This window comes from Salminus brasiliensis, chromosome 17 (assembly GCF_030463535.1).
Source record: "Salminus brasiliensis chromosome 17, fSalBra1.hap2, whole genome shotgun sequence".
In the NCBI taxonomy this organism is placed as follows: Eukaryota; Metazoa; Chordata; class Actinopteri; order Characiformes; family Bryconidae; genus Salminus; species Salminus brasiliensis.
In genome coordinates, this window is record NC_132894.1 from 36,101,937 (window position 1) to 36,113,213 (window position 11,277).

General features: G+C 43.0%; 1 protein-coding gene across 2 annotated transcripts; it reads left to right on the plus strand.

The window, feature by feature from the left end:
• Positions 1-1,738: 1,738 nt before the first annotated feature.
• slc35c1 (solute carrier family 35 member C1) lies at positions 1,739-9,610 on the plus strand. 2 transcript variants are annotated; one of them, XM_072660864.1, is made up of 3 exons: positions 1,739-1,799; positions 4,238-4,749; positions 7,395-9,610. In XM_072660864.1, the coding sequence occupies exons 2-3, from the start codon at positions 4,269-4,271 to the stop codon at positions 7,964-7,966; spliced, it is 1,053 nt and encodes a 350-aa protein (XP_072516965.1). In that variant the 5' UTR covers positions 1,739-1,799; positions 4,238-4,268; the 3' UTR covers positions 7,967-9,610. The 2 variants fall into 2 exon arrangements, with proteins under 2 accessions (XP_072516965.1, XP_072516964.1); XM_072660863.1 differs by lacking the exon at positions 1,739-1,799 and having other exon boundaries at positions 3,943-4,749.
• The last annotated feature ends 1,667 nt before the right edge of the window (positions 9,611-11,277 follow it).

The window sequence follows — 11,277 nt, forward strand, 5'->3', positions numbered from 1 at the left end:
TAGCCCACGCCTGGCATTAGGCAGCATGGAGCCAATAGGGTCATGATGTAGATCTGCTCCAGAGAGTCCTATTCTATTGGCAGTACTTCTTCTCTACAGAGACTAGACCAGCTGTGTGTGCATTTGCACATCTGTGTCAGCAATGGGTGCAGCTTAAACTAGCTGAATGTGTTCATTAGAAGTGAGCAGGCATTCTGGGAAAGGAGAGGATTTGGCTGGAACTGCAGCTGGAAGTGGGCTGGCCTGTCTCTGCAGAGCGCAGATTTAACAAGCTCTTAGCACCTGATCCCACCTTTACACACACTTACTGATACAGAATTTACACGTCTGACCTGTCTCACTCGCTGCTGCAGACGACCCACCCTGTCACTCCGCACACACGGTTCTGGAGAAATCTGCATTTAATCATTACACACCTAGCTAACTAAACACAGAGCCTGACCTTTGACCTTTGGGGATTTAGAACAAGCTTAGCTATAAGTTAAGCTATAAGCTAGGCTATATAAAGCCTGTGTGTATTTCTTATCACATATATATATATATATATATATATATATATATATATATATATATATATATATATATATATATATATAAATTCTTATGTTTAAAGGATAACTCCACTTACTGACTGGGATAGTAGACAAAAGGCCTCAAGGCCTGACCCAGATAGATCAGTTTTGACCCACAAATCCTTTGCCATTGCCATAACTGACCCTTAAGTGCTGTAACTGGGCCGTATCTGGCCTAGAATCATCTGCTATCTGGGTGGTTCTGCTACAGATGTAAACATTAGATGAAGAAACAGCTCTTGACTGTGTGTAAAATATATTATAGATAAATGCTAACGCCGTTCCTCTCTGTATTTTAATAATTGTATTATTTGTATATATATATATAAACATTTCCCCACTGTGGGACTAATTAAGGATTATCTTATCTTATAATTCTTTTACAGTATTTGTCTGTTTTTGCTTTTTTTTCTTTATATTTTATACATTAATACCTATTTTATTATCCTATGATGGTGTTTCATGTGAGCGGGCAGTCCTACAGTAGTACAGTGTATGACTGTGTATATCCTTATAGTCTGAAGTACTAATAATAAGCCTGCTCTAAATGTGTTGAAAGCCTGCTGCTGTCTGTCTGTCTGTCCAATCCAAGGCTCTTACTATCTTTAAAATAAATGAAATCAATTAATTAAATTATACATTTTAAAAATAATTATTAAATTATAAATTATGTCAATATTCATTATTAAATGTTCTCATACCGGCTACTAGGTGCTCTGTGACCACACTGGCCTTGTTTGCTAGAACCTCGAGTCAGATTCCATTCTGGGACTGTTCTCACTAAACCCAGGCTCGACTGTGGGCGGTGTAATTAGTGTAATGTAGTTGAATGAAAGTGTGGCACATCCCACAATCACTGACCCCCCGTCTAACTTTATGAACTCCGGGGGTCCCCAGACCCCACTTTGTGAACCATACCTTTGTGAATCTTTAAAAAATAGTTGTCACTATTGTTTCTTGTATTTTGCTGTAGATCCAGTAGATCCAGTAGATCCAGTAGGCCTAGCTGTGGATCCACACGCATTAAAAGCCAGCAGACACACCTAATACTCCTGTATTGTGGAAGGCCCTGGCAGCACCTCTGAGCTGTGTACATGTGGTCATTCAGGACTGTCAGGGTTCTGTGAGCTGGCTGCTGCTGGAAGGAGGAGTTCAGCACTATTACTTCCTCATCTGACTCGCAGTAGCTCCGGAAGGCAGCTGTCCATGACTGCATGATCTACTAAGGTAAGAGAGCTTCACAGAGTTACAGTCTCAGCGTTCCTCCTGATAGTGGATGGGTTCAGGTGGGGCTGGCTCTGTGTAATAAGTGCTTCAGTTAAACGGGTGTAGTTCTTTTACAGTCTAATGAACCACCTCTCAGGGGAACCTGCGCGAACATGGAGGCCAGATTACAAACCTTCAGTGGCGCAGTTGCTCTAATTTGCTCTGATCTTCGCTTTTCTTCACAGTGCTACACTGCTTAAATCGTGTAGCTGTGGTGGTTTAGGGGAGATTATCGCTTTAAAGGAGGGTGTCCAGAAGCGGGGTAGAAGCCCGTATTCCCACAGGCACCGCCCTCCCCTGCTCTGATTGGTTAGGAGTTAGCACTGGCAAGCGGTTGGCCAATCAAACGGCGCTACATTCTGTACAAAGCACAAAAACACAGGTTAAATTATCATTTGTTTTTAATACAAAAAATTATAAATACATTTTAACGCTATTTTTTGTTCCTGTCTCTATATTTTACTTAAATTATGCTGTGTCTATATTATTTACATGATATTTTAGACATTCTATCCTTACATATTTTATCATAGCATATTTGTTTCACGTGGCCAGACAGTCTTCAGAGCATATTTTATTGCTAGTCTGGGTACTTGAAGTATTGATACTAAGCCTGTCCTCAATGTGTTGCAGTTTGCTACTGGCTGCCTACATTTATTTTGGGGTCCATTAAGTATCTGTCTATCTATCTGCATAATCAAATGCTACTACTATCTTTAAAAGAAATTAAATAAATTGAATGAATATTATTGTGGATAATTATTTATTATCATTAATAAATATGAAATATATATTAAATATTATATTATATATATATATATATATATATTTTTTTTTTTTTTTTTTTTGCAGACAGGGCCCGCACATATTTATATTATGCATACATTTCAGCTGTTTACATACTGGGCACATTAAGCAAATATGTAGCATTATGTTTATTTGATGGGACCTTAAGTTCTTCTCCAGTGATGTTAGTGTTTAGCTTTTAGTCACACTGTCCTTGTTTGTCTCACTAAACCCACACTTTATTCCTTGTATGTGTAGCATCACTTGGTGAAATAAAGAGATTCTGATTCTGAAAAAAAAAACAAAAAACAAATTCTGTAAATATTCAGCTCTTTATTACCTTTAGTACTTTTTTAATTGATCCCCTCCTCTATTTATTGTTCAGTGTCTTTTTCCTTTAGTTTAATCTGTGTTCTGTGTTTTTTGTCACTTGTCATACGTGTTGCTCTCACCAAGACAAATTCCTTGTATGTGTAACATACTGATTCTGATTGTCTGTCTATCTATCATCACAATCCAATCTACAGTTATTTACAAATAGTGTACTTTAGTGTACTTTAGTGCACTTCATGCTCCAGGTCTTGCTTTATAGGGGAGACAGTAAATAATCTTGTGTAAATTGGGAAAACTGTAGATACTGTAGATGAAGCTGCAGCCGACCGGTTGTTGGAAGTAGGGTGACGTATTTCTCAACTGTCCAATCAACTGCTTGTGCGTTTGAAGCACTGGCCAATCAGATGCGCTTTAGCATTATTAGCCTGTTAGCATTCCGTTATCGGTGCTAATTTAGCTTCAGCTTCTACGTGTTAGCCTCAGTTAGCATTAGCCTCAGTTAGCATTAGCCTCAGTTAGCATTAGGCTCTGTTAGCATTAGCCTCCGTTAGCATTAGGCTCTGTTAGCATTAGCCTCCGTTAGCATTAGCCTCAGTTAGCATTAGGCTCCGTTAGCATTAGGCTCTGTTAGCATTAGCCTCCGTTAGCATTAGCCTCAGTTAGCATTAGGCTCCGTTAGCATTAGGCTCAGTTAGCATTAGCCTCCGTTAGCATTAGCCTCAGTTAGCATTAGCCTCAGTTAGCATATGTTGGCAGTTTCACCCGCTGTGGACTTTAAGCACGTATAGCTAGCTAGCTAGCATTAGCACTGCTGCTAACGTAGCCTTCCAGGTGCAGTAGAGTGGTTTAGCGCAGCTAGCCGCGGATATGTCCCCGGTTCAGCACGCTAGCGCTAGCTAGCTGACTACACTAGCTGTAGCTGGCCTGTTAGCTAGCTAGCATGTTGCCATAGTTTATAGGTAGCTCGTGTTAGCTTTAGCTGCACTGCGCGGCGATGGGCGCGGGTGTGGAGGGCAGCTAGGGCTCAGGACCGGGTTTATTTGCATGCGGGAGGTTCCGCGCGGTTCAGTCTGCTGAGCGGGGTTATCACGGGCTTGGGCTAGGGGGCGATGTGCCGTGCTTGTGTGTAACCGGAGCCGCAGCGGGAGAAGACAGCAGCCGCAGCGGGAGAAGACAGCAGCCGCAGCGGGGCTGTGGTTACAGATGGCTCCGGCTCTGCCTGGAGTTCAGTAGCTAGTCTAATTCGCATCTCCTCTGTCCTGCTCTTTCGCCATGAACAGGACGCAGCTGAAACGGTCGAGGATCCTGAGGATGGCTCTGAGTGGCTCAGGTCCGTCAGACGAGGGGGGGAGAGAGGAGCCCTTCCTGATCCGGGCGGTGAAAATAGCCCTGGTGGTGGCTCTGTACTGGTTCGTGTCCATCACCATGGTGTTCCTCAACAACTACCTGCTGGACAGCAAGGACCTGGACGCCCCGCTCTTCATCACCTTCTTCCAGTGTCTGGTGTCGCTGTGCCTGTGCTGGGTCATGAACGTCGTGTCCACCTTCTACCCGTCCTGCGTGGACTTCCCCTCCATCAAAGTGGACCTGAAGGTGTCCAGGGAGATCTTGCCCCTGTCTGTGGTCTTCATCTGCATGATCACGTTTAATAACCTGTGTCTGAAGAACGTGGGGGTCGCTTTCTACACCGTGGGTCGATCCCTGAGCACCGTCTTTAACGTCCTGTTGTCCTACGCCATCCTGAAGCAGACCACCTCCCTCTACGCGCTGCTGTGCTGCGGAGTAATTCTGGGTAAGTGGGGGCAGAAGTTGGGGTAAAGTGAGGAACATGGGGGGGTGGTCCTGGTCCTGGTCCTGGTCCTGGTCCTGGTGATCCAGATACTTTTAATACCAAGTACTGATGTGCCTTGGCTTGCAATTTTTCTATAAAATAACAACAACAACAATAATAACAATAACAATAATAATAATAATATGGTCCCATAATAAAATAAGAACTACAATAATAAAATATAATCTATAAAATGAAATACAGTCTTATGCAAATGTTTGAGAAGCCGCTTTAATCAGTAGTGTGAATAAGCATAAATATATATATTTATATATACAGAGACTCATCACTACTGTTTATTTGCTTAATTTAATAGTTTGCAAATAAAAGCGTTAAATGCAAAAAGTGGCACATTAATAATTCTGTTAATTTATAACATGTTAAATCAGTAAAAATTGAAAATGTTTTCCAAAGAGGATCTGTTTGCTTCTTTACACTTGGAAAAGCAACAAACTGGGGGTGCCCGTGTTTTTGCATGAGACTGTAATCTATGGGCTGGTTTCTCACGCCCAGATTAAGTATAAAACCATGGCAGTTTTAACTGTGGAATTCTGTTGACATTAAAGATTACGATTAAGTTTTGAGTTTTAGCCAGTACAGTAAAAAAATAATAATAAAGAAAAAGCTATAATATATAATTCATTAATTCTAGGTCAAATGGTATTAGGTCATGCCCATAGACTGGATAGCAAAGGTCCAGGAAGTCTGTTGAGTAATAATAATAGTAATAACAGTATTAACAATAATAATAATAATAATAATAATAATAATAAAACTTAATAATAAAATAGTAATACTATTATTGAGCTATGACCGCCTCTCTCTCAAACCCAGGGTCAACACAGACTGATAGTTACACATTAAATGCAGAACTGCTCTGCACGGGGTGCGTCATCTGTGTGAGACCGAGCTGTGAAGGACAAAAGGGGTGTGTAAGGTAATACAGCAGGTTCTCGTTAGGTGTAAAGGAGACAACACTTTCTAGGTCAGGGACCGCCGGCCTTATCCACAAAGGAGTCAAGGAGAAGCTCCTGGTTTCAGTTGTGCTCAGTCTCAGGTAAATGAGGGCTGGAACATAGCCCTGCTGCTGTAAGGGTCCTTATGCATAGGATTGGTGATGTGAAATGTGAAGAACCACTTTTGGCTCAACTGAGAAGAATGTTGGTAATAGAGATGAGCGTGAAGAACCTTTTTAAGGATTTAAAGAAGCTTCACTTGATCTCTATTACAAGCCTGGTTCTGTATGGAAGCAAAATTGGTTGTTCTGTCATCTCTGGAAGAACCCTCTTATTTTAAACAGTGTAATTGACTTGCCCGATTAACAGCCGGGTCCAGTACCTACTTAAGAACTGAGTAACTTCTAAACCTGCAGTGGAGCTTCTTAGTCCATCCAGCTTCTCTCAGCACAGGAACTGAAGTGTGTTAGACCCGGTTCTTCTCTGTTTGGAACCGAGGAATGGGTTTAAACCTTTACAAAGAAGGGTGCAACAAAGGTTCTTTGGATGATTCAAAATAGAAGAACCATCAAACATGTTAGTAAAAGATATGTGAGCGTGAAGAACCTTTACATTGGTAAAAGAATCATTTAATGAAGTAAAGGTTCTTTAATCCTTAAAGGATCTAAAGAACACTCACAAAAATGTTTTTTTATGCAGCCAAAAGTGGTTCCTCTACGGCATCACTCAAATCTATTGAAGCGCCTTTATTTTTTAGACTAAATGAGGAGCAAAAATGACAGTCCAAGTGTGTGTTAGCAGTGTTAGCCTAGCAGTTGAGCACACATCAGATACCAATCAGATGGTTGATCAACTGGATCTGGGATTAGAGTAGGGCTGGGCGATATAGCAAAAATATTAGAAACACACATTGTAAACACATCCGTCTCTACAAAATACATTCCACAATCCAAAACCCCTCCTAGTACATTTAACCCCCCCCCCCCCAGTACAACCCAAACTCCCCAGTACAACCTAAACCTTTCCCATTAAACCCAAACCCCTCCCAGTACAACCCAAACCCCTCCCAAGACACTTACAACTCCTCCCCCTCCCATTAAACCCAAACTCCCCCAGTACAACTAAAACCCCTCCCAGTACAACCCAAAACCCTCCCAATACACTTAAACCCCCCCCAGTTCAACCCAAACTTTTCCTAGTACAATCTAAACCCCTCCCAGCAAACCTAAACTCCCACAGTTCAACCTAAACCCCAGTAAAACCAAACTCCCCCGATACAACTGAACTCTTCCCTCTCAGTACAACCCAAACTCTTCCCAGTACAACACAAACCCCTCCCAGTACAACTGAAACTCCCCCCAGTACAATTGTAACACCAGTAAAAGCTGCGCAACGAGTGATTTTGCATATTTCATCCCCCGCACCGCAATCAGGTTCCAGTCTGACTAACCAGAGATTAATATTTGACATATTTGACAGTGTAAATGTGTCTGAAATCTGATCAGGATACAATCCAGGTACCAGTCACATGACGTGAGCGGGTGTGAACGGGGTCTCTGATCTCCCCTAGTCTGCTCCTTCCCACAGTATCGGTGTAAATCTGCTTTAGCTTCAGCATGACTAACATTTTCTGACCCCTCTGATTTGCAGGGGGTTTCTGGCTCGGTGTGGATCAGGAAGGCGTAGCAGGCTCCCTCTCGTGGTCCGGTGTGTTCTTTGGCGTTCTTGCCAGCGCCTGCGTCTCCCTGAACGCCATCTACACGAAGAAGGTGATGCCGGTGGTGGACGGGAGCATCTGGAAGCTGTCCTACTACAACAACCTGAACGCCTGCTTCCTTTTCCTGCCACTGATCATCGTGTTCGGAGAGGTGGGACGTCTGGCCTCCTTCTCCCGGCTGACGGACATGAACTTCTGGGGTATGATGATGGTGAGCGGAGTCTTTGGCTTTGCCATTGGCTACGTGACGGGCCTCCAGATAAAGTTCACCAGTCCGTTAACGCACAACGTGTCTGGCACGGCAAAGGCGTGCGCTCAGACTGTGCTGGCGGTCATGTATTACGCCACCAGCAAAAGCGCGCTGTGGTGGACCAGTAACATGATGGTGCTGGGAGGATCGTCCGCGTACACGTGGGTCAAAGGGCTGGAGATGAAGAAAACTCCGCCCCCTCGGCCGTCTTCAGAAGCAGAGGAGAAGCTAATAAAAGGGGATGCGGGGGTATAAGGGGAAAGAGGAAGCGTCTTCGGTTGAGCTGGACGTTAAGAGAAGAACTGTAACGTTACCAGTAGGACGAGGAAGATGAACTTCGCTGTTGGGCGAAGTGGAGAAGCGCTCCAGTTTGGAGCAGAGAGTTTTATGTAGTTCTTTTTTCTTGTTTTTTAAAGGAAACCTCCAGCATTTTTAACAGAATCTCTTCTCTTGTTTCTGTACTGTGTCGTTGATTAGCACGGACAGTCTCTCCAGTTCATTCTTTTAAACTGAAGGAACTGAAAGCCTGTTTACTTCAAACCTTACTTATAGAGGAGGTCAGTGGGCAGGGGCTGAATGCCACCAGTAAACGTAGAACACGTGACCATATGAAGCTAAATGTTTAAATCTACAGCTTTTACACCCAAACATACTCAAAACCGAATCTGCCACTGAAACGAACCCCCGCTTTACATTCCATCAGTATTTCATGATGAATGGATCAATAGAAATGCTCAGAATGACTTTCAACTAGGGGTCGACGCTTCGGTACAAATACAGCACAACAGACACAACTAACAAAGACAAAAACTATCAAACAAACAACAGGGTGTTCCATCTAGTTCCCTTTAGCGCCCTCCTGAGGTAGTTAATACAGCCTGTAGTGCGTTAGTTAAGCAGTGAAGTATAAACATTAGCATGTTAAGTGTGTTTCCACACACACACACACACACACTGACACGTTGTCCTTGTCTGGTCCATCATGATTTCCTGAGCTGAAATTAGATGTCAAAGCCAGAATAAGGAAGAGGAGACTGCAGTTACCATAGCAACACTCCTAAAACACTACAGTTCCCACAATACCTTGTGAATCCAACAGCTTAAGGCATTCTGGGCCACGTTCAGTGAGTCTACAGTCTTCACTGGAAAGCACAAGTGAATTGTGGGAGATTGTAGCACCTCTGGAATTCCACTTCACGATTCGGACATCAAGCTAAAAAAGTGTGTAGCCAGTGTGCTAAGTGTGCCCTGAACGGTATAGGGACCCGTTTCGGACAATTCCAGTGAGTATCCGTGGCGATCGGGTGGAGGCTGTACTAACTGCACCCACAGCTCTGTGCTAGGCCCGTCTCAGTTCTACACATTTCCTGCTTAATTTATAAGCATGCTAATTTCACATGAGCGTCAGCATCTGCCCTTTGACTTCCCTTAGAAGTGAGCTCTGAGGCGGGGGACGTAGGGGGGGACGTCGTTGTCTGTGGTAATCAGCTGGACACCACAAGTGCAGTAGATAGAGGTTCAGTTGGACGACGGCAGGAGAACCGGGGGTGGTTCTGTATGATGAGGATGAACCAGGGCTGTTCAGTACCAATACATGCTGTAGTGAGACGTAGTGGTGATTAATGAACTGGGTGCAGATGTTACATGTTGGAAATGATCTTTATTATGATTTCTGGAGAGTCAGTTGCACTACATGTGCGTGTGTGTGTGTGTGTGTGTGTGTAGATGTGTGTATTTTATTTCACCAAACTTTAAGGGTTACTTGAAGTACATTTTTAGCAATGTGAATTGTTTTAAATGCCTTATTTTAAACCTAAACCTTATTAAACACTGTTCGGATATTTTTGGTAAATTATACGGGGCTTAACGATTTCAGAATAAAATTATACATCTGTCTCATGAGTCGATCAGTGTATGGAACCCCTCAGTCTCTTATTCTGCTGCACTGTAACTTTAAAAACGTTACAAAAAGTACATTTTTAACTTTAATTAACTAAGAATAGGAAAATAGATTAATCTAAGTTAAAATATCAAGTTAAAGCACTGAGCTGTGCTGAAAGCTCCCTGCCTCACCTGTGTATCCACCTGAAAGCAGGGTCATTGTTCTCTGTTGTGACGTGGCTCTGATTTGCCCTGTTCAGTGGAACAGTCGGCCTGAACAGGAAGTCTGAGAGCGTTTACTCAAGGACGTGAGAGGTGTGTTCAGAACAGGACCTCCTTTCACTGAACCAAAGGTGAATCCTGATGAGAGACACAGGTACTGGTGGACAGCAGCTTCATGGGAAAGCCACATGTCTGTGTCAGCAGATGCTTTACTGAACAGGAAGGATGATCTCTAGTACACCAATACAGTCCTATCAGGGCTGGTATTCACACACCGGGAGCATGTTTACAGTTCGGTGACAGGAACGACCGATATCCACCACTAAGGGGCAGAAGAGGCCCGACGTTGCAGTCCCAGCTGACTTTTCAATAGTGTATTTCTCAACACCTGAAACACATATACATTTATCATAACACATGGAAATCTCCTTTTTATCACTATTAGAAGTGCACTGTATGGACAAAAGTATTGGGACACCTGCTCATTCATTGCTTCTTCTAGAAACACTGTCTCTGTTCCTGTGCCTTTAAGACTGATATATGTAAATGAGCTCTATTCCCACTGGCAGCAGATTCTCTCCTCTCCTCATCAAAACTGCTGGTTGCTCATCCCCTGTGTCATTAGCATTTCTGAACTCAAGCTGACCTCAAGCCTCTTCTGAGCACGGTGAAGCCACAACTGAGCTTCTGTTCAATCTCTATGCCACAAATAGTTGTGTAATTGATAATGATTAATAAAGTAATTCATTATTAGTGACATTAGTAATAATATGTTGCACATGCTTCTTCTGGAAACGCTGACCGGTGTGAACCAGCAGTGTATCTGAAGTTATCCGAGCACCCTTAGAAGGCAGAGCGCTGGATCATCATGAGAAGCAGATCCATACATTGACGAGCTCCTCTTTCATTAATGAACACAGGATGTTTAAGGGCAGGGCTGGATCGGTGCTGACCTTTGACCCCTGCCATGATGGCTCTGATACTCGCCTTGTCCAGAGGAAAGGACCACGTACGAGCAGCAGAGGCTGTTTAACCTAAAAACAATAATAACAATGATAATAATAATAATATCAGAATCACTTAATTTCATTGTCTTGGTGAGTACAAACATCTATAATTTACCATAATAAACAGATACATTTTTATTGATTTATTTGAATAATCAATAACATTTTTAGAGGCAGTTTGGAATTTTACAGTCTCTATCTAAACATGCAACACACCAGCAGCCCCACTGTGTTGCTGAGCTGCTGTTCCTCTAAGACACTTTTCATTTTATTTCAAGGGCACTTACAGTTGACCAGGGCAGCTCTAGCAGTGCAGATATTTCACAAACTGGCTTGTAGTGACACTATTGATCTGTAAAAATCTCATAGCTCCTGCTAACCCCCCCTCATGGACAGCAGTACACCTGCCTTTCTGGACAAGCTGAGACAAGCTCCGGATGCTTGATCTGAAGGTGG

Excerpts from the sequence above, each read along its gene's own strand:
- slc35c1 (XM_072660863.1), top strand. The coding sequence starts at position 4,230 with ATGAACAGGACGCAGCTGAAACGGTCGAGGATCCTGAGGATGGCTCTG. Across the intron at positions 4,750-7,394 it reads GTGCTGCGGAGTAATTCTGG|GGGGTTTCTGGCTCGGTGTG; the intron begins GTAAGTGGGGGC and ends TCTGATTTGCAG.